Consider the following 24,250-nt stretch of genomic DNA (forward strand, 5'->3'; position numbering starts at 1 on the left):
TTCACATTTTCCAGAGCTTTTCACTGAGGCCCGGAAGGGTATTTACTGGGTTATGAAGAATAGGGGTCTGGGAGTCTTAACAGTCTTTTAAGTAGATTTTCACTCAGTGGAGTTTAACTCCACTTCACACACCGCTTCCAGAGGAGTTGTGTTGCCAGTTCCGGAGCCTTCTGAGGAGGAGCAGATGGCTGATGGTGGGAGGTGCGGGGTAGGGGGAGCTGTGCTGTAAGTTGAGTTGCCTCTCAGCTTTCTCCTCTGCCTGCTTCAGGTTCAGCTTTCTGAGATCTCCAAGTCAGTTACCACTCAGTCCCTCTAGCTTTCAAAAGTTTGGTGCCATTTCCTCAGTTCTTTGAGGGGTTTAATCATTTACTATAATTTCATCTTTAAACAGCCTGTTCTTTTTGATAGACTCTCTAAAATAGGATAGCCCTTGCTGCAAGTGTAGAGAACTGGTGACAGAACCCTTCTCTGACATTCAAAAGGGAGAGAGGATAGATGTTCAATTTTTAGCAGAGGAACGTGGGCTTCACTTGAGAGAGACTTTCTTTCTTTCAACAAACATAACCAAGCAATTCTCTGTGCTGCATTCTGTGTCTGGCTCTAGGACATGGGGGTCTGAAGAAGTGAGACATGGGCCCTCTTCTCCCTCCATCACACCATCTGGCTTTAGTTGGTGTAGAAAGCGCCCTTTCCCAAGGGAGCATAGGAAACATGGTCCAGTTTGGTTATAGAAAGTCCCCTGTTGCCTATGTTTCCTTGGCTGGAGCCCAGGGAAACTCTGGGATGGATTCTGGGAGACAACGACCTAAACTGTGGAGTTTGGTGCTGAGGTATGCGGACCCCAAGAGCTGTTCCTGGCCAGTCTGGAGAGGCAGGCATTGTGGAGTCTCAGGAGTTCGTTTTAACATGAGACCTCAGAGAAGCTAGGGAGTTCACTGCAGTGAGTCACAGACTCACTAGGCAGACTCACTAGGCAGCAGAGACCACCCTTCAGTCAGGGCACAGCTGTCAGGAGACAGAGACCGGGTACCCTTGGATGACGTGAGGCCATGGAGGTGCAGGTGGCAGAAAGAACCCCACCCTGGTTGGCAAGGCCTCTGCCTTGGGATCTTACCTGCTTCCCACTCCTTCCATTGGCCTGCTTCAGGGTGGCATTTGGGCACCGTGGCTTGAGTCACGATCCTCTGAGATACTTGCATGGCCTTGGCATCAATCATAATAGTATTTTCCTCCCGCCACAGCCTCTGGGCCACAGAACAGTAGTCCTTGTAGTCTGAAATTGAGCCCCGGAGGAGTATTCAGTGAAACTAAAGAGTGACTGAACTTAGACCATGCTTCCTGCTGCAGAAGGGCAATAGGTTGTGAACCCTGATTTATTGATCCAGCTATTTGTTTATACAGGCACACAGATGTGTGCACATACATGGTGTGTACACGTGTGTGTGTGTACTTTTCTTTTACAATTTTTATTTATTTAATTTATTATTTTTGGCTGCATTGGATCTTCGTTTTTGCACGTGGGCTTTCTCTAGTTGTGGCGAGTGGGGGCTGCTGCTCATTGCGGTGCATGGGCTTCCCACTGCGGTGGCTTCTCTCGTTGCAGAACACGGGCTCTAGGCACACAGGTTTCAGTAGTTGTGGCATGCGGGCTCAGTAGTTGTGGCTTGCGGACTCTAGAGCTCAGGCTCAGTAGTTGTGGCTTGCGGGCTCTAGAGCTCAGGCTCAGTAGTCGTGGCGCACAGGCTTAGTTGCTCCGTGGCATGTGGGATCTTCCCGGCCCAGGGCTCGAACCCGTGTCCCCTGCATTGGCAGGCGGATTCTTAACCACTGCACCACCAGGGAAGGCCGGTGTGTACTTTTTTAAGAAAGAATATTTCCAGTACTTAAAAAATGGTACAATAGGCAATAGGTAGAATTATTCTTATCTGTAGTAGTTTTATTTGGATTTAAACCAGAATTACTTTGGTGGAAATTGTTGAAGAAAAGAATTTACCTTTTTAACTTCTCCTTTCTTTTATTATAGTTGACAGTTATATCTGTCAGCTTTAACCTTAACAAAGGTTAACAAAGCTAACCAGTGCAGAGCCCTTCCTATCTCTCTTTTTTTTTTTTAATTTATTTTTTTGGCTGCATTCAGTTTTTGTTGCTGTGCGTGGGCTTTCTCTAGTTGCAGTGAGCGGGGGCTACTCTTCATTGCGGTGCGTGGGCTTCTCATTGCGGTGGCTTCTCTTGTTTCAGAGCACGGGCTCTGGGCACAGGGGCTTCAGTAGTTGTGGCTCACGGGCTCTAGAGCTCAGGCTCAGTAGTTGTGGTGCGTGGGCTTAGTTGCTCTGCGGCATGTGGGATCTTCCTAGACCAGGGATTGAACCTGTGTCCCTTGCATTGGCAGGCGGATTCTTAACCACTGCACCAACAGGGAAGTCCCTTTTTTACTTTTTAAAATTTAATTTTTAATTGAAGTATAGTTGACGTGGTGTGATATAAGTTACAGGTATACAATATAGTGATTCACAGTTTTTAAAGGTTATGCTCCATTTATAGTTATTATAAAATATTGACTATATTCCTTGTGTTGTACAATGTATCCTTGTAGCTTACTTTTTACATAATAGTTTGTACCTCTTAATCCCTACCCCTATAATGCCTCTCCCCTCATCCCTCTCCCCACTGGTAACCACTAGTTTGTTGTCTATATCTGTGAGTTTGTTTCTTTTTTGTTATATTCACTAGTTTGTTGTATTTTTTGTTTATTTTTTAAATTACTTTTTATTGGAGTATAGTTGCTTTACAATGTTGTGTTAGTTTCTACTGTATAGCAAAGTGAATCAGCTATACGTATACATATATCCCCTCATTTTTGGATTTCCTTCCCATTTAGGTCACCATAGAGCATCGAGTAGAGTTCCCTGTGCTAATCAGTAGGTTCTCATTAGTTATTTATATTTTATACATAGTATCAATAGTGTATATATGTCAATTCCAATCTCCCAATTCCTCCCACCCCCTGTTGTATTTTTTAGATTCCACATGTAAGTGATATCATACAGTATTTGTCTTTCTTTGTCTGACTTATTTCACTTAGCATAATGCCCTCCAAGTCCATCCACGTTGTTGCTGATGGCAGGGTTTCATTCGTTTTTATGGCTGAGTAGTACACGCCCCCCGTCCCCAACACCTTCATCCATTCATCTGTTGATGGACACTATCTCTTTGTCTAGGAGTCTTAGGTGTAATTAGAGGCTGAACAAGGAAATCCTGATTGTTCTTAGAGGTGTGTACGTAAGTATGTGAATAGTCATGTAAATATGGTAAATCCTTTTCCTTCCAAATTCTGAATATGTTATGTCATATTAATTTATAATAAAATATATATTATTCCCCCTCTCTCCCTCTTCCTGCTTTGCCTTTCTATTATTAAAAAAGAAATTAAGGAGAAGATAGCCTGAGCCACATGTAGCTCATTTCTTTAAACATTTTGTTTCATTTGCTTCTTTATATGGTGATAGTTTTCTAAATTAAACTAGTAAGTGTGTGACTGAGATGAATATCATCATTTTGGACTTGGTTCATTTTAAAATACAGAGGCAAAAAGAAACGAAATCAAGTTAGTTGTAGTGAGGTGGATGGATCTAGAGTCTGTCATACAGAGTGAAGTAAGTCAGAATGAGAAAAACAAATACCATATGCTAATGTATATATATGGAATCTAAAAAAAAATGATTCTCATGAACCTAGGGGCAGGACAGGAATAAAGACGCAGACGTAGAGAATGGACTTGAAGACACGGGGTCGGGCGGGGGTAGGCTAAGCTGGAACGAAGTGAGAGAGTGGCGTGGACATATATAGACTCCCAAATGTAAAAGAGATAGCTAGTCGGAAGCAGCCTCATAGCACAGGGAGATCAGCTCGGTGCTTTGTGACCACCTAGAGGGGTGGGATAGGGAGGGTGGGAGGGAGGCGCAAGAGGGAGGGGATATGGGGATATATGTATATGTATAGCTGATTCACTTTGTTATACAGCAGAAAGTAACACAACATTGTAAAGCAATTACACTCCAATAAAGATGTAAAAATAAATAAATAAAATACAGAGGCACGTGCTAGTCACATCTAGTAGATTTTAATTTTGAAATGCCGCTATAGCACTTATTTTTTTACGTTGTAAGGTCTTCTGATGTTTCTTACTTATTCCAAGCTGAAATCTAGATCTGATGATCAATGGTTTTTGGACTTCTCTTATGTGCATCTCCTCATCTATTTATCACTGTGCAAACAAGCCTGCATTAGTTGTAGTCTTTACCTCTACTGTAAGTTTTTGATCAGATCCTTACCATTGAGCTGTTGAATGCAAAGAGCACTTGGTGGAAGAATAAAATGAGAAAGAGGCCTTTTGCGTGGAACAGCAATGTAATTCTAAACACCCCCTATGGCCAGTTATGTGATGCTGGTCAAAGTGTACAACCCCTGTGTTTCAACACCCATCCCTGCCATTGCTCTGTGCTCCTAATATAGTGTTGTTGAATCTCGGGGAAAACAGTGTTTAAGTTATTAATACTGATGCTCTCCCAAGCTAAGCCACGGATTACACTGTGATTGATTTTGTCATCATCTCATGATTCTGATTTCTTTCAAGTCAATGATAATTATTTCCTCAACCCCCTTCATTTGCTTTTTTTCAATGTAGTTATTACAGATTCACCCCAAACTCTGCCAGTTGCTTACATTGGCTTTCAATATGCTGATTCCCATCAGTTATTCCTTCCATTTCATCTTCTTGAAGACATCTCTTCCAGGGCCTTCTGACCCACTTCCATCTTCTATATTTGTCTGTGGCCTATTACACACACAGCCTAGGGTGTTCCTTTACTGTCCTGCTGGTATTTCCTTTCCTTCCTTCTGGTATTGTGAAACAGTTTCTGATTCTAATGTTTTCCTCTTTCTTGGTTTATACTTTAGTTTTGATGGAGCTCATCCTCCAGTAGCTTCCTGAAAAAGGATGCATAATGGTAAATATTTTGAAGGCTTGCCTTTCTTAATATGTAAAATGTTTTTATTTTACCCTTAATTTACTTAGTAGTTCATCTGGTTCTAAGAATTCTCATCTGGAATTCAGTTTCTTTTAGTACTTTGGAGGCATTGCTCCATTATCATCTGGCTTCTTTGGTTGGTTTTTATGAAGTATGAAGACATTTTGCTTCTGAATCTTTTTCATGTGGATTATTACACCATCCGCCCCCCTCCCCCCTGAAACCTACATAACTCTTTTTACCTTTTTACCAGTGCTCTGACATTTCATGATTAGTACGTATGTCTTGGTGTGGGTTTGTTTTCACCCATCATGTTGGTATTCCAAGGGACTTTTCAATCTGGAAACCATCCCTTTGTTTTGAAATACAGTCTTGAATTATTTAATTGATTTAATTATTTACTTCCATTTTTTGTGTTTTCTCTTTTTGGAGGTACAATTCGGATGGTGGATCTCCTGGTCTGGTTCTCTAAAGTACTATATTTTTTTCTCTAATTTTCCATCAGGTAGTTTGCCTATTTGCTTAACCTCCCGAGAGTTTTTCTCAACTTTATTTTCCAATGCTTCTATTGAGTTTTTCAGTTTTGGCTGTCATGCTATTAAGTTTTAAGAGCTTTTTATTTGCCAGATGTTCTGTTTATGTGGTTTCTTGTTTGTTCTAATCATTGTTGTGAGGCAAACCACCCCAAACATAGTAACATAAAACATTGCTGTTTTATTTTTTGCTCACACATTCTGTGGGTCAGGAATTGAGTTAAGACTTGACTGACTAGGGGCTGGAGTCATCTGTGGCTTCTTCACTCACGTGGCTGGCACCTGGGCTGGGATGAATTGAAGACTGGGTTCAGCTGGGACTGTTGACTTGGGTACCAGTGTGTGGCCTCTCTGTGTGGCTTCTTGCAACATGAGAAGTGAACTTTCCCTCTGGCGGGGAGCTTCTGGAGAGCACATTTTCCAAGACAACCAGGTAGAAGCTACGTGGTTTTATATGACCTAATCTTGGTGGTCACGTAGTAGCACTTCTGCCAAACTCCACACTGGTCAGGGTAAACATAAGGTTGTCCAAATTCAAGGGGAAGGGAGTTTTGACCACTTCTTGATTGAAGGGTGGGAAGATCACATTTCAGAAGAGCATATGGTATGGTAGTATTTTTCTGCCTGTTTTTAGATAATACAGTCTGTCTTGCATATTGATTAATTGTATACAATACCTTTTCTTACCTCTCTGAGGATATTATTAGTAGTTTTCTTTTCCCTGTGCAAGTCTGTCTCCTTGAACATTTGGGGGGCATTCCCAATGTAAGCAGCATGATTAAGTCTTTGTCACTTGTCCTGGTTGGATTCCGTAGACAATAAACTCCTGCATTGTCTTGGCTCCCAAAGTTCTGGGAGCTGACAGCTGGAAATAGGGAAGGAGATGAGATCTCGATATTTATTGTCCTTGGGTTCACTTAGTCTGACTGTCTCCTCTTTTAGGAAAGGCATCAGTATTCCAGTGAAGGACCTTTTCCAGGGCACTCACATGACAGTTGCCAAGTCCTGTAGTAGGTCCTGGGTGAGGAAGCCTTGGTATGTATCTGGGACTTTTATTTTTCTTGCTATCTCAGAATTCATGAGCTTTGGTTATTTAGAATGGTTCTTATTGTTCAGTCATTGGCCTCATTGACTAATCCCACTCCACATCCTTCAAGAAATCTATGTGATTTGTGAAATCTGAAGGTGAAGGAACACTGGGCCCAGCGGTATGAACCTCTGCCATATTTTTGTTATTTGTTTTTCATTTTTATTTTTAAATTTTATTATTTATTTATTTTATACATTTATTTATTTTTGGCTGCATTGGGTCTTCATTGCTGGGCACGGGCTTTCTCTAGTTGCGGCGAGTGGGGACTACTCTTTGTTGTGGGGTGCTGGCTTCTCATTGCTGTGGCTTCTCTTGTTGTGGAGCACAAGCTCTAGGTGCGTGGGCTTCAGTAATTATGACACACAGGCTCAGTAGTTGTGGTGCATGGGCTTAGTTGCTCTGCCGTATGTGGGATCTTTCCGGACCAGGGCTCGAACCCATATCCCCTGAATTGGCAGGCGGATTTTTAACCACTGCGCCACCAGGGAAGTCCCCTGTTATTTGTTCTTTAATATTTTCAATATTCTTTGTGTGTGCTTAAACTAAGTAATGTTTGATGACTGAAGTTCCATTGAAATAATATAGTATGCGGACATTTATGCCTCCCTTTAAACTCTTCCACATAGAAATCCCTTTCTTAATGAACTCTTATTTTCCCTTCACCTTCTCCTAACTCTTAGCCAAGTTTTGTTTAAGGGAATGTTCTATATCTTGAAGTTAGGCTAGTTAAATACTTTGAATGATACATCATTGGAAGAAATGTATCTTCTCTATTCTCCATGGTGATAAATACACAAAAACATTATTAATAAAATAGACTTGTTTTCTCACACGCTTACCTACTTTACAGACACTTATCCATCATGTTAAAACCTGAGACTCATGATTTTACATTTTAAAAAGCATTTTTCAAAGCATGATGGATGTTTAGGATGTGGATGAGAATGGTAAAGACAAGGCTTTTTTGAGGTGAGATCTAAGTTTCTGGCCAGTTTCTTGAGGTGAGATCCAAGTTTTTGGTCAGGAACTTGTCTTTTCCGTATGAATTTTGGGGTGACTATGAACGCACATTCTTTAAAAAAATCTGTTTAGGATAGTTCTTCTACTTCTTGTTTAAAAAACTCCACATGGGCTTCCCTGGTGGTGCAGTGGTTAAGAATCCTCCTGCCAAAGCAGGGCACACGGGCTCGAGCCCTGGTTTGGGAAGATCCCACATGCTGCAGAGCAACTAAGCCTGTGCTCCACAACTACTGAGCCCGCAGGCCACAACTACTGAAGCCCACGTGCCTAGAGCCCATGCTCTGCAACAAGAGAAGCCACTTCAATGAGAAGCCCGTGCACCACAACGAAGAATAGACCCCGCTCGCCGCAACTAGAGAAAAGCCCGCGTGCAGCAACAAAGACCCAACGCGGCCAAAAATAAAAATAAATAAAAGAAACAAAAAAAAATTCCACAGGTGCTAGTCTTTTGTTTTTTGGTTGAGCTGTAAGAGTTCTTTATATATTCTGGATATTTATCAAATAAATGATTTGAAAACATTTTCTTTTATCCTGTGGGTTGTGTTTTCACTTTTTTTTTTTTTTTTTTGCGGTACGCGGGCCTCTCACTGTTGTGGCCTCTCCCATTGCGGAGCACAGGCTCCGGACGCGCAGGCTCAGCGGCCATGGCTCACGGGCCTAGCCGCTCCGCGGCATGCGGGATCTTCCCGGACCGGGGCATGAACCTGTGTCCCCCGCATCGGCAGGCGGACTCTCAACCACTGCACCACCAGGGAAGCCCTGTTTTCACTTTTTTGATGGTGTTCTTTGAACCACAAAAGTTTTAAATTTTGATGGTTTAGTTCATCAATTTTTTTTTCTTTTATTGCTTGGGCTTTTGGTGTCATATCTAAGAATCCATTGCCAAATTCCAGGTCATGCAGATTTACCCCTGTTTTCTTTTTAGTTTTAGCTCTTGTATTTAGATATTTTATCCATTTTGGGGGCATATGCTATTTTGTATATGCTGTGCGATAGGGACACAACCTCATTCTTTTGGATGCGGATATCCAGTTGTACCAACACCATTTACTTAAAACACTGTTCTTGACTTTCCTCATTGAATTTTCTTGGTACCCATATCAAAAATCAGTTGACTGTAAATGTAAGAGTTTATTTCTTGGATTCTATTCCATTGTTCTGTATGTCTTCTTGTACCAGTACCATACCATTTCTCCTACCATAGCATTTATAGTAAATTTTGGAATTGGGAAATGTGAGTCTTCCAACTATGGTCTTTTTCAAGACTGTTTTGTCTATCCTGCGTCCCCTGAATTTCCACATGAATTTTAGGATCAGCTTGTCAATTTTTGCTAAAAAAGGCAACTGAAGTTTGATAGGAAAATTATTGGTTAATTATTGGGTGTATTGCCATCTTTACAATACTGAGTCTTAAGTTATGAATGTAGAATGTCTTTCCATTGTCTTAAATTTTTTCAACGAAATGTTTTCAACAGTCAAGTCTTATACTTCTTCTGTTGAATTGTTTCTTTCAGCTATTTTATTCTTTTGGATGCTATTATAAATTGAATTACTTTCTTTTTATTTTTGGATTCTTTATTGCTAATATCTGGAAATACAACTGCATTTTTGTATAATGATCTTGAATCTTGCAAACTTGTTAAATTCATTCTAATTTTTGTGTGTGTTTTTCTTAGGGTTTTCTATAAACAAGATTATGTCACTTACAAATAGAGATAGTGTTAATTCTTTCATTTTAAACTTGATGGCTTTTATTTCTTTTTCTTCCCTAATTGCTTTTCCTAGATCCTCCAGTAAAATGTAATAAAAGTAACAAGAGTGGACATCCTTTTCTTGTTCCTGATCTTAGTGGGGGAGACTCTAGTCGTTTACCATTAAGATGTGCTGTTAGCTGTCCATTTTTCATAGATGGCTTATCAGGTTGAGGAAATTCCTTTTTATTCCTAGTTTATTTTACTGTTTCTGTCATGAAATGGTGTTGATTCTGTCAAATGCTTTTTTCTGTGTCTATTCTGATTATGGAGTAATTGTCATTTATTCTATTAATAGGGTGTGTTACATTGACGTTTCCATGTTAAACCCATTTTACATTCCTGGATTAAAACCCATGTGGTCCTGGCATATAATCCTTTGTATGTTGCTGGATTTGGTTTACTGGTATTGTGTTGAGAATTTTTGTGTCTCAAGTGATATTGATCTATAGTTTTCTTGTGATGTCATCATCTGCTTTTGTTATCAGGGTAATCGATTACTGGCATCATAGAGTGAGTTGGGAAATGTTCACTCCTATTCCATTTTTTTAATAAAAGTTTTGGAAGGATTTTTATTTAATTCTTCTTTAAATGTTGTAAAATTCACCAGTGAAGTCATCTGGGCCTGGGCTTTTTTTTGTGGGAGGGTTTTTGGTAATTGTCATTACAGCTCTGTTCAGATTTTCTATTTCCTCTTGAATCACTTTCTGTAGTTTGTGTTTCTCTGTTTAAGAATTTGGCCATTTATCCAGATTATCTAATTTTATTGGATGATGGCTTTTCATAGTATTCCCCATATAGTCCTTTCTATTTATGTAAGGTTGGTATGTAAGGTTGATATTTTAAAAATATAGGTGTTTATAGATATACATTCCTCTTGAACACTGCTTTTGCTGCATCCTGTAAGTTTTTTTGTTTTTGTTTTCATGTCATTTATATCAGTAGTTTCTGATTTGCCTAGTGATTTCTTCTTTGACCCGTTGGTTATTTAGGAGTGTATAGTTTAATTTTCACATATTTGTGAATTTCTCAAATTTTCTTCTGTTGTTGACTTCTAATTTCATTCTTTTGTAGTGAAGGACATATGTTCCATCATTTCAGTCTTTTTAAATTTAATAAGGTTTGTTTGATAGTCTAGACTATGGCCCATCTTGGAGAATGTTCCATGTGTCCTTGAGGAGGATGTGTGTTTTGCTGTTCGGTGAAGCTGTTCTATAGATGTCTGTTAGGTCTAGTTGGTCTATAATGTTGGTCAAGTCTTCTGTTTCCTTGTTGACCTTCTCCTTTTTATTCATTTTATAATTATAAAATGTTCTTCTTTGTCTAATAATTTTTGTCTTTAAGTCTGTTTCATCCGATTAGTATGATTACTCTAGCTCTTTTTTTTTGTATTTATTTGTGTAGTGTATCTGTTTACATTCTTTTATTTAAACCTAGTTGTGTCTCTCAATCTAAACCATGTCTCTTGTAGACATCATATAGTTGGATCATTTTTAGAAAAAATCTATTTTGCCAATCTCTGCCTTTTGATTGGAGGTTTTAGTCCATTTATATTTATTATAATTACAGATAAGGTAGGATTTACGTTTGCTATTTTGTTATTTGTGTGTCTTATGTCTTTTTTGTTCCTCTCTTTCTCAATTGCTGTATCCTTATGTATTAGATATTTTCCTGTGTACTATTTTAATTCCCTTGATGTTTCCTTTACTGTATGTTTTTGAGCTTTTTTAAAGTGATTGCCCTTGGAATTACAAAAAAATGAACCTTCTTAACTGAAAACATTCTACTTTAGATTAATACCAACTTAATTTCAATAGCATTCAAAAACTTTGATATAGCTCTGTTCCCCTTTCCTCCTTTATACTATTATTACTATATAAATCACATCTTTATACATTATAATCCTATCAATACAGTGTTATAATTACTACTTTATGTAGTTATCTTTTAAATCAGATGGGAAAACTGTTCATAGAAAATTACATTTCCTGTGTATATACTTTTATAGATGCTTTCTACTTCTTCATGTGGATTTGAGTTACTGTCTAGTATCCTTTCTTTTCATTCTGAAGGACTCTATTTAGTATTTCTTTTGGGCAGGTCTGCTAGTGATGAATTCTCTTAGTTTTCATTTATCCAGAAATGTCTTAATTTCTCATTGTTTTTGAAAAACTATTTTGCTGATTATAGAATTCCTGGTTGAATCTTTTTTATTTCTGTCCATTGAATATGTTATTCATTACCTTCTGGTCTCCATTGTTTCTGATTTGAAGCTTTTAATTTTGAGGACCCCTTGTATAATCATTTTTCTCTTGTTATTTTCAAGTTGTCTTTCAACAGTTTAAGAAGTATATAGATGTGAATTTATTTGAGTTTATCATCCTTGGAAGTCACTGAGCTTCTTGAATGTACAGATTAATTTTTTTTTCAATTTTAATAGATTATTTTTTAGAGCAGTTTTAAGTTTACAGAAAAATTACACAGAGAGTACAGAGTTCTCATAAACCTGCTCACATTGTTTTCCCTATTAGTGTCTTGCACAAGTGTGGTACATTTGTTACAAGTGATGAAACAATATTGATACATTATTAATTATAAGTAAGAGGGGTCAGTCTTTGTGTTGTACAATTCTTTGGGTTTGGACAAATGCATAGTATCCTTTAACCACTGTAACAGTATCCTATAGAATAGTTTCATCACCCTAAAAATGCCCTGTTCTGTACCTATTCATCTGTTCCTTCTTTCCTTCAAATCCCTAGTAAATGCTGAACTTTTATTGTCCTTATAGTTTTGCCTTTTCCAGACTATCATATCTTTGGACTCATACAGTAGCCTTTGGACTCATACAGTAGCCTTTTCACATTGGCTTATGTCACTTTGCAGTATGCGTTTAAGCTTCCTCCATGTCTTTTAATAGATTGGTAGCTGATTTTTTGAAAAATCACTGAATAATATTCCATTTTATAGATGTACCACAAATTGTTTATTCATTCACCTATTGAAAGACATCTTGATTGCTTCCAGTTTTTGGCAATTATGAATAAAGCTGCTGTAAACATTCATATGCTTATTTTTGTGTGTACATACATGTTCAGTTTGGGTAAATAGCTAAGAGTGTGATTACTGGGTTGAATGATTAGCCTATATTTAGCTTTGTAAGAAACTGCCAAAGTGTCTGCCAAAGTCATTGTCCCATTTTGCGTACTTGGAGCTCAATGAGTCTCTTGGATATTCAGATTAATTTTTTAAAGTCAAATTTGGGACGTTTCAGCCATTATTCAAATTTTTTCTAGAGATATCACCTTCGTGACTTCAGAACATACTATAAAGCTACAGCATTCAAAACAGTGTGGTACAGGCACAAAAACAGACACATAGATCAATGGAACAGAATAGAGAGCCTGGAAATAAACCTACACACTTATGGTTAATTAGTCTGTGACAAAGGAGGCAAGAATTTACAGTGGAGAAAAGAGTCTCTTCAATAAGTGTTGTTGGGAAAACTGGATAGCTATATGTAGAAGAACAAGATTAGAAGAACATTTCTTCACACCATATACAAAAACAAACTCAAAATAGATTAAAGACCTAAATATAAGACCTGAAACCATAAAACTCCTAGAAGAGAACATGGGCAGAATGCTCTTTGACATAAATTATAGCAACAGTTTTTGGGAACTGTCTCCTAAGGCAAAAGAAATAAAAGCAAAAATAAACAATGGGACCTAATTTTAAACTTAAAAGCTCTTTGCACAGCAGAGGAAACCACTGGACAAGACAAAAAGACAACCTACTGAATGGGAGAAAATATTTGCAGATGATATGACTAATAAGGGGTTATTATCTAAAATATGTAAACAGCTCATACAACTCAATATAAAAACAACCCAATCAAAAAATGGGCACAAGACATGATTAGACATTTTTCCAAAGTAGATATACAGATGGCCAACAGCCATATGAAAAAAATGCTCGTCTCTAATCATCAGGGAAATGCAAATCAAAACCACAATGAGATATCACCTCACACCTGTCAGATGGCTGTCATCAAAAGTCTACAAATAACAAATGTTGATGAGGATGTGGAGAAAAGGGAACCCTAGTACACTATTGGTGGGAATGTAAATTGGTGCAGCCACTATGGAAAACAGTATGGAGCTTCCTCAAAAAACTAAAAATAGAACTACCATATGATTCAGCAGTTCTACTGCTGGATATAAGAAGAAAATGAAAACGCTAATTTGAAAAGATACATGTACCCCAGTGTTCATAGTAATGTTATTTACAATAGCCAAGATATGGACACAAACTAAATTGCCCGTCACTGGAATACTACTCAGCCGTAAAAAATGAAATCCTGCCATTTGCAACAGTGTGGATGGACCTAGAGAGTACTATGCTTAATGAAATGAGTCATACAGAGAAAGACAATACTCTGTTATTAGTTATATGTGGAATCTAAAAAATAAAACAAATGAATATATATAACAAGCCTCACAGATACAGAGAACAAACTAGTGATTACCAGTTGGGAGAGGGCAGGGGAGGAGGAGCAAAATAGGTGTATGGGATTAAGAGACACAAACTATTATATATAAAATAAGCAACAAAGATATATTATACAGCACAGGGAAATAAAGCCATTATTTGGCAATTACTTTAAATGGAGTATAATATATAAAGTATTGAATCACTATGTTGTACACCTGAAACTAATATCGTACGTCAACTGTACTTCAGTAAACAAAATAAAGTCAAATTTGGGAAGTTTTCAGCCATTATTCAATTTTTTTCTTCACCCCCTCCCCCATACTTGTGACTGCAGCCCCCTCTTTCACCCTTCTCTCCCACCCTTTCCTCCACTTTTTTTCTGACACTCCTGTTACGCATTTGTTCATGTGCTTAATGGTTTCTCACAGGTCTCTGAGCCTCTGTCATCTTTCTTAATTCTCTTTTCCTTTTGTACCTCAGACTGGATACTCTCTCTTGACCTTTCCTCAGTTCCATTGATTCCTTCTACTGTCAGTGCATACCTGCTGTTGAGCCCCTCTAGTCAGTTTTTCAGTTCAGTTATTGTACTTTTAATACAACCAATTCTGTTGGTTCTTTTTTATAATTTCTGTTTCTTTATTGAAATTCTCAATTTGGTTAAATATCTTTCTCATGGTTTGATTTAGTTCTTTAGTTCTTTGAACATACTTATAATAACTGACTGAAAGTCTTTGTGTAGTTAAGTCCAGTGCTTGGGTTTCCTCCGGGACAGTTTTTTTTTTTTTTTTTTTTTTTTTTTTTTTGAGGTACGTGGGCCTCTCACCGTTGTGGCCTCTCCCGTTGCGGAGCACAGGCTCCGGGCGCGCAGGCTCAGCAGCCATGGCTCACGGGCCCAGCCGCTCCGTGGCATGTGGGATCTTCCCGGACCGGGGCACGAACCCGTGTCCCCTGCATTGGCAGGCGGACTCTCAACCACTGCGCCACCAGGGAAGCCCCCGGGACAGTTTTTATTGAAGCCCTTTTTTCTGTGTATGGGCCAGACTTGTGTTTCTCTACGTGCCCTGTAATTTTTTGTTGTTGTTGAAAGTGGACATTTTATAATGCATCAACTTTAGAAATCAGACCTCTGCTCCTGCCCAGCCCAGGGTTTATTGTTGTTATGGACCTTCTTGGGTTAATTTTGTAAATCTGTGTTCTTTATTGCATGAGGCAACTTAAGTCTCTGTTCAGTTAGCTTAGAAGCTGACTAATAATGATTAGTCAGAGATTTTCTTAAATGCCTTAAGCAGAGATTGCTTAAGGGTATAACTTTGTTTAGGGATCTGATGTGTTAATAGTTCAGATGTATAAGTATTTTAGCAGAATCTTCCAATGTTTGCTTTCCAGTAGAGGTTTGGAGTGGGGTGGTAGACAACATAGTTGGAGGAAGATGAGATAAGCAGCTAATTCAATTGCAGGATTGTCTTTAATGGGCCAGTGAGCATTGGGAATCCTCACAGCCACATAGGATATGTTGGATTTTCCAATCATGTAGGACCATTAAGCTGTTCCTTGGCACACATGTTGGGAAATGCTCCTAGAGTTTTCTCTGAAAAAGTTCAACCTAAATTGTGGGATGTCGTCAAACCTTTAGCAGTCCACAAACATAGCCTAAAAAAAAAAAAAACAAACAAAAAAAACTGGAGAGAAGGTTTTAAAAGAGAAATCAACGAGCCATCATTTTGAAGAAAAAAATGGATATGACCAGCCATCATTTTGAAGAAAAAAGTGAATATGTCGAATTAGTTTACCAGTATGCTTTCTGAGTGTGTGTGTATACTTACGTGGGCATATATATCCCTTCACAAATTTTTCTTTTTGTTTCACGTGTTTTGTTTAAAAAAGACTCATGGGACATAACAGCATTGCTGGATGCCTGGTACATTTAAGAAACCTGACTGCATAAGAAGCACTCTACATGGGCAGAGGATGTTACCTGGAATCAGAGCACTAAATGATCCCGACTTTTCTTGATTTAAATGGTAAAAAGTCTAACTACTTTTTGTAACATTACTCTGTACAAATGATGGTCAGTTATTTATTTTTATTTGTATTATTAATATTCACAATTTGTTTCCTAATTAAATATTTAAAAGTCCTAGTGCTAATTCTGGTGTTAAAACCTTTTCAGATCTCTATAAATCTGGTTTTGAGACAATTGATAGTTTTGCCTTTCTTTGTTAGAACCAATTGCCGAGTAATAAAATTGACTTTTGAAAACAAAACAATATCTGTATATTTGTAAACATTTTACATAATAAAAGTGGGTTTTTTGAATATAGACAAAGGGTCTTTCATAAGTTACAATTTGCATACAAGTGTTGTTTTTCAGCTAGGCTGTTTCTCTATTTTGGATTATGTATGTCTTCTCTTCCTGTGGTGCCTGGTATGGAACTGAACAAAGTGAGGTCAACCCAAAACAGTTCCAAATCTGACCTGGTTTCACCTGAGCCTTTCTGTTCCAGTTTGAAAATCCAGTTGACCCGCTTTTCCTTCAAAGGTTCTTAGAAGCCACAGCCATTTCTGAGTGTCTCCTTCAGTGTACTCCCACTCCTAAGCTGGTAAAGAGCAGAGTGGATCTGATCTCTTCAAATACTTGGGGCTGCTGACACCAGCTGATGGACATTAATGGATGTGTCAGGAGGAACCCAGATTAGGAATGATTTCAAGGCAAGGGGTGCTAATTAGCACTGGCACAGGATCAAAAACTCACCAACTATGGAGAATTCAATAACTATAGCCTAGGTCTTCAACTGTGTTTTGCACCTCAATATACCTGAGAGGTAAAATGTTGATTGTAGGATATTCTAGCATATCCTTGTACTCAGCTTTTTTAAAAAGACAATCTGGCATTGATACCGGAGATGATGGGTATCCTATAACACTACTTCCTTTCCTCTGATTGACCCACTTTGTTTTTGTCTTAAACATCTGACCTCATAGCAAAGAGAACAGTTTTTGAACCTGAGAAGATGTCATGAAACACTGTATTTTTTTAATATATATATATATATATATGTATGTATCCTTTCTATTTTTCTTTTAGTGCTGCCCTCCATTTCAAGATGCCTTTGCATTTCTGATAAATGCAAACTGACAAATCTCCAGGCCACCACAGAGGGGAAATCATTACTGCTTGAAGCCTGGAAGACTGTCCTTAATAAATCCAAGTCCCCAATTGTTGTTGAAATGCTGAGGAAGTTGCGGAGGAGGAAACTTTTTTCTTATCCCACTAAATACTACGTCTTCCTTCTTGTTTTTTCCCTGGTCACCTTCTCTGTTTTAAGAATTCATCAAAAGCCTGAATTTGTAAACGTTGGACATTTGGAGCTGCTTGAAGAGAATCCTAGTAGTAATATTAATTGTACCAAAGTTCTACAGGGTGACGTAGATGAAATCCAAAAGGTAAAGCTTGAGATTCTAACAGTGAAATTTAGAAATCGCCCTCGATGGACAAACTATGACTACATAAACATGACCAGTGATTGTGCTGCTTTCATCAAGAAGCGCAAATATATTGTAGAACCCCTTAGTAAGGAAGAGGCAGAGTTTCCAATAGCATATTCTGTAGTGGTTCATCACAAAATTGAAATGCTTGACAGGCTCCTGAGGGCCATTTATATGCCTCAGAATTTCTATTGCATTCACGTGGATACAAAATCAGAGGAATCCTTTTTGGCCGCGGTGATTGGCATTGCATCCTGTTTCAGTAATGTCTTTGTGGCCAGTCAGCTGGAGAGCGTTGTGTATGCATCTTGGAGCCGGGTCCAGGCTGACCTCAACTGCATGCAGGACCTCTACCGAATGAACGCAGACTGGAAGTACTTGATAAATCTCTGCGGTATGGATTTTCCTATTAAAACCAACCTGGAAATTGTCAGGAAGCTCAAGTCGTTAATGGGCGAGAATAACCTAGAAACGGAGAGAATGCCATCCAATAAAAAAGAAAGGTGGAAAAAGCATTATGCAGTCGTGAATGGAAAGTTGACAAACATGGGGACCGACAAAATACATCCTCCTCTTGAAACACCTCTGTTTTCAGGCAGTGCCTATTTTGTGGTCAGTAGGAGGTATGTGGAGTATGTGCTCGAGAATGAAAAAATACAAAAGTTTATGGAGTGGGCAAAAGACACATACAGCCCGGACGAGTATCTCTGGGCCACTATTCAGAGGATCCCCGAAGTCCCAGGGTCACTGTCCTTAAGCCATAAGTACGATATGTCCGACATGCAAGCAATTGCCAGGTTTGTCAAGTGGCAGTACTTTGAAGGTGACATTTCCAAGGGCGCCCCCTACCCGCCGTGCAGCGGCGTCCACGTGCGCTCCGTGTGCGTTTTCGGAGCGGGTGACTTGAACTGGATGCTGCGCGTGCACCACTTGTTTGCCAACAAGTTCGACACGGACATCGACCTCTTTGCCATCCAGTGTTTGGATGAGCATCTGAGGCATAAGGCCCTGGAGACATTAAAACACTGACCCTTGGAGGCAGTTTTAGAAATAATCAGGAGGCATGAGATGTACCCCATTTGATTCTTCCACCTATAACTCTTCAAGCCAGAGAAGCTCTATGGTTTCTGCAGAACAGGTCGGTTAGAGAGGTTGTAGCCTTCGGGCTTGACTTAGAGTTAGTGAGAGTGTAGGGCAGGTTGCAGGGCGTTGTGCGGGGGAGTGGGCCGGGTGGCTGGGGAAGAGGTTGAACGGAAGTTATCCTGTTAAAAGAACTCAGGGACTGAACAAAACCCGAAGGTTTGACCTGTGCCAAAATTACTTGGAGAGCTTTAAATATGATGGTTTTTCCTGATTTGAATAGATTTATAGCAACAGCCAACAATCAGGATGTAATTTATCTTGTAGACCACATTTGTTGAAAGAGAAATTTGACTTTATTCTAAATGATCTTTGTAAATGATTGACTTTCTGCTGTAACATTGCGTTGTGTTGTGTATCTCTATATGCCATCTCAGGGAACTTGCAAAAACGGGCTTGACTGAATGTGAATATTTCCCATGTATGCTTTTAACAATGTACATATGTTTTTAACCGCCCCCCCCCCCCCCCGCCAAAAAAAAGACCTTATAGTTGATTCTATGAATCATCTTAGGCTATTTACAAAGTTAAGGTATCTTTGATTATTATAGTGTCTACAGAGTAATACTCAATTTTTTTTCAAATATGTCTTGCTTCTCCTCCTCCAGTCTCCCTAGACCCTGCTATCAAGCTGTACATAAACTTGTTTTCATAGTGCCCCATATTCCTAGTGTCCCATATTACAGCCTCAGTTCTCCTTTGTGATCCGATTGGCAGTCATTGGTGTGGAGAACTAAGACAGAAAGGGTGAAGTGTAAGTATGGCAGAGGGGAGGAGGAGTCATATGTAGACAATCTCTGAGGCCTATGATGCAGCAGTCGGTACTATCCCCAGAAATTAAGCCTGTTGCTCTTTGGGTCTGCTTGTGTCCATCCTCCAGGCTCTTGCATCCGACTGTCACCTCTGTCGCCTTTTGAAAGGAACTGGCTTCCCGTCGTCTTGCTTCTTCATGTTACCTGCCCATTCATTATTCGTTAGCTCTTGCATTTTAAGTTCCCTTCTCTCTCGGAACCTATGAGGAGGGGAAAGGTGTGCTGTTGTACCACCTGGCATGCTTGAAGGCCTGGGTATCCTAAAGGGAACATTAGGTTTGGGGCGGATTGTCTCAGTATTGATATTATTCTCAGCATATGGTTTTTACTCTATTTTTCACTAAAAGACAGATTTGCGGTTGCTATTGTGCTGTCTCAAATCTCAAAGTAAATGAAGATTAAAAAAAAAACCAACTTGCTCTTTTGCTAAGCTGATACCATTCAGCCATCGATCTAATAGGAAATGAGAAGCTTTATCATTTAGCTGAGACTTCAAACAAGAATCAAATCCATGCACTTTAAAACTTAGACAACTTAAATAGTATATGGGAAATACATAATATCAGACAGTTTTCAGGCGTTCAACTGATAAAACATTTTATTCCTCAGAGTTAGGAAACGTTTTTATTTTATAGAGTGGTTTGTTATACTGACTCTCCTGAATGAAAGTTTCACACTTTTGGAAACTTAATCATTTGTAAATGTGCATGTCAGTGGATTTGCATGATTTGACAGGGCAGCCAATGTTGAATCAAGAAAAACATACCCACTTTGAAAATTCAAGAGGTGATGTCGGTGAGGACATTATATGCATGGCGTTCTGTCTCTGTTGGCTTCTAAACCAATTTGTTCTTTGAATGCACGTCACATGTCCCTCCCATGCTCTCTTTTAGAAGAAAGATTTTACCTGTAATTCGGGCCGTTTTTTTTTTTTTTTACTCTAAAACCAGTGATTTCCAGTGACATACTTTGTGTCTGTGTCTTGTGTTTCTTTAACTTCATTCATTGTATCTTGAATACTATAGACATTTGTCATTTTTTTATTTTGAATATTTGCAAATTTACAGGAAAGTTAAAAGTAATAGTACAGTGAACATTATAGAACTTTCACCTGGAGTCACTGGTTGTTAGCATCATGCTCATTTGCTCAGTTTTATGGATTTTTGAATTTGGCAAAATTGAAAATTAAAAAAAAATCACAAATATCGCAGTGCTCTTACTGTAGCGTGACTGAATCTTATTGACATTTAAATTGGCAGCTTTGAGGGTTTTTTTTTCTCCACCATATATGTAAAAATATGACTTTAGAATCCATTTCCACAAGTCCCACACTAAAACTGTGGACCCACCATCTTTTTTTTTTTTTTTTTTTTTTTTTTTGCGGTACGCGGGCCTCTCACTGTTGTGGCCTCTCCCGTTGCGGAGCACAGGCTCCGGACGCGCAGGCTCAGCGGCCATGGCTCACGGGCCCAGCCGCTCCGCGGCATGTGGGATCTTCCCGGACCGGGGCACGAACCCATGTCCCCTGCATCGGCAGGCGGACTCTCAAGCACTGTGCCACTAGGGAAGCCCCCCACCATCTTTTATATAGCTGTGGTATGTCATCTCTCTAGAGTGGCTCTTGCTGAAATGTGTCTGACTATTACCCTATTGCTAATAGCTTTACAGGGATTATATAGCCATTAGGACTCAATTTTATACTATCCAACCTAACTTAAAACAAATGAAATTCATGGCAGTGGAACAAGGAATTGGAAGAATCAAGAAGATGGTTTCAAAAGGAAACCCTTACTACATTCAGGAGGAGCAAAAATGTTGTAAGTTCTTTGGGAAAGATAAATTATTTAAATTGCTTCCTGTATGTCAGTTATTAAATACTACTTTCTTTTTACTGTCATTTAAGGTCTTTTATAGGGAATTATTAGAAATTGTATTCCCAAATAAATCCTTAAGTATACATAAACTGCAATTTTTTAATGGAAGCGTTCTAGTTAATGAAGTACTGATCAAGGTTCACATATTACTTAATAAGGACAAGAGTTAACAAAAATGGTTCTTTCTTTATAGGCAATTACCTAGGCTCTTCCCAGACCACGGTAAACAGCCTTGAAAATGTGAAACACTATTGTCTCTAAACATGTATTTGTGTCATTCATCAAGCACAATTCACTTAAAGAACAGAAGTGGATTTTCTTTTGCAGTCATTTGGGGGAGGAGGAAGCCATGTTTTACTTCATTTCATCTGTAGAGTCAGTTGACCTGGACTTTTTCAGTTGGTTTAGAAAAATAAAAATCATTTCTCATTATGGTAAACATGAATAAGTAAATGCAACACTTTCATGGCAAGTGTGGTTACCTTAAGGTTTACTCTTTTGAATACGGGCATGACTGGATGCGTTTGGAACTAGTCATATGACCATTAAAATCAGCTATTCAGAAACCAATGCCTTGTCTCCACAAGTTATTTTGTTAGCTACCAGCACCCCAATATTAAATTTAGTATTTGGGTTTGATAGTTTGTAACCAACAGCTGTTTTGTGTGAGTAGTGATTCAAAACATAAAGCTTAATGCTTTAGGCAGAAATGTCTGAGAGAGAGGGTTTGGCAATGGCAGAAAGTGTAACACGGGTTATGCAAAAAGAGCTAGACCGGGACTTTAGAAGACTGCAATTTAATAGCTAGTTAGTATTGCTTTCTGGGCATTACTGGCTTCAGCTTATGTCTGCAGAAGAGCAATGGCCACAAATACAGGATCCATGACTTGTGGTATGAATGTGGAGGGCACACCTGAGGGAAAGGGGAAGCTCCCTCCCCAGAGCATTGAGTGTCTGCTCCAGCTGTCTCCTCAGCTGGTCTAGTAAACCCCTCTGCATGTTCTGTAGCTGCATTTTCGATGAAACAGACTCTACAAAGTGGCAAAATTGATTAACCTCAGGTCTTTCTCAAAAGCTTGAGAGCTTTATGTATCCTTTATAACCCTCCTTGTCAAGGATTTAATTTTTAATATGTGCTTAAAGTTTTCAGGGCTTGTCATCAGAATATTGATTTACTATTTTTCAGTGTAATAAAACCCGAACTAGAACTGAGTTGTAACTATTGGGAAAGAAAAGACTTTTCATTAGTGCAGGTGATGGGATTGTCCAAGTTGAAAGCCCAGGAATCTTGTCTTGAAATTAATAAGACTTTAGCAAATACTGCCACTCATCCAAAAATTAGTTTTCCATATTCAAACAAAAAAATTGTTTTAAGATATAATGAGGATAGGTTACCTTTCATCATGGCAATAAGCTCTGTAAAAGGTGTAGACAAACTTAAGATATGTGTGGGACCTGTATGAATAAAATACTTCTAGAGGTTCAAAACAAAACATTGTGCTCCTATCTGATAAATATTTTAAATATCTCCCTTCTTCCCAGATCAATCCATCAGTCAAATATAAGCCCAGTCATAATCTCAAAGGGTCGATAAAATTATTCGAAATTTCATCTGAAAGAAAAAGTGTGCAAGAATAGCGAAGAATGCTTTGCAAGAGGTTAATGAAGTCATATAATACTACATACGAAGCCATATATATATAAATTTTTTTTTTTGCGGTACGCGGGCCTCTCACTGTTGTGGCCTCTCCCATTGCGGAGCACAGGCTCCAGACACGCAGCCTCAGCGGCCATGGCTCACAGGCCCAGCTGCTCCGCGGCATGTGGGATCCTCCTGGACCTGGGAACGAACCCGTGTCCCCTGCATTGGCAGGCGGACTCTCAACCACTGCGCCACCAGGGAAGCCCATGAAGCCATACTTTAAAGGTAAAGAATGTTAAGAGTACTGTAAGTTTATATTTGAACTCTCAGAGTGATAACAGTAATAGCCCAGAAATAGATGCTAGTATATATAAAACATTGCAAAGCAACTATCAGAACATAGTGAGGAAGGGGGTTGGTAAAAGTTCCAATAAGTACCTGTTTGGAGAACATTAAATTATCGCTTTGTAATGTGCAGCAAAATCCAAATGGACTAAGAATGAAAATAAACTGAAAGAACATGTCAGTGACTATCTTTGCATGGGATGGAATTTTCTAAATAAAAGCAATGGGAGGATTCATTAAGGAACAGATAATAGATTTAACTAAAAGTGTGTATTTCCTGAATATGAGAAAGCAAAAGGCAATCAGAATTGGAAAATTTGCCAACAGATTTTGAAAGAGGGAAAAAAGGAAGTTATTTTTTTAAAAACAGCTTTTTGAGATATAATTCATATACCATACAATTCACCCATCTAAAATGTACAATTCAGTGGTTTTTAGTATAACATCACAGTCAGTTTTAGAAGATTTCCATCACTCCCAAAAGAAACTCTGTACTCTCTAGTGGTTACTCTCTATTACCTCTCAACCCCCTTATACTAATATATTTTTTAAAAGCATTAAGATGCCGAGAGTAAAATGAACAAAAGATGTAATAATTCACAGAAAGTGAAATAAGGAGAATACAAATGGCTAATATGAAAAATTGAATTCAATAAAAAGAATCCAAATTAAAATTTTTACACACCAAATTAGGGTGTTTTATTTATTTATTTTTTATTTTTATTTTTTTAAAACGTGACTGTTGAGGAATGCATGCTCATACTGCAGGGAGGAGTGTTAAAACCTATCGGGTAGAGTCTTTAAAAACACTCAAATTCTTTGATCAATAATTCACTTCTTGGAAAATATCCTAGGGTAATAACCAGAGATTTGAATCCACATTTAAACCCAGTGTTTGTCAGCTTATTTGTGGTGAAATGTAAAAATACATAAATCTCCAGTAATAGAGGAATAACTATGTACTTTAAAAAATATATGATGGGGTATTACAGAATATTCCTGTAGTATGCCTAATGCCATGGAAAATCGCTGTAGGTTA

The 24,250-nt window shown here is 38.6% G+C and overlaps 1 protein-coding gene and 1 long non-coding RNA gene across 2 annotated transcripts in view; both read left to right on the forward strand.

Annotated features, from left to right (window-relative positions):
• LOC307188609 overlaps positions 1–24,250 on the forward strand; it is a 197,413-nt gene that overhangs the window by 39,315 nt on the left and 133,848 nt on the right. The window lies entirely within an intron of this gene.
• Positions 17,027–18,559, forward strand: GCNT1 (glucosaminyl (N-acetyl) transferase 1). Its single transcript, XM_079925986.1, has one exon. It carries the CDS (start codon positions 17,141–17,143, stop codon positions 18,425–18,427), a length of 1,287 nt encoding a protein of 428 aa, XP_079782112.1. The 5' UTR covers positions 17,027–17,140; the 3' UTR covers positions 18,428–18,559.

This window comes from Stenella coeruleoalba, assembly GCF_951394435.1.
Source record: "Stenella coeruleoalba genome assembly, chromosome: 7".
NCBI classification, from domain to species: domain Eukaryota; kingdom Metazoa; phylum Chordata; class Mammalia; order Artiodactyla; family Delphinidae; genus Stenella; species Stenella coeruleoalba.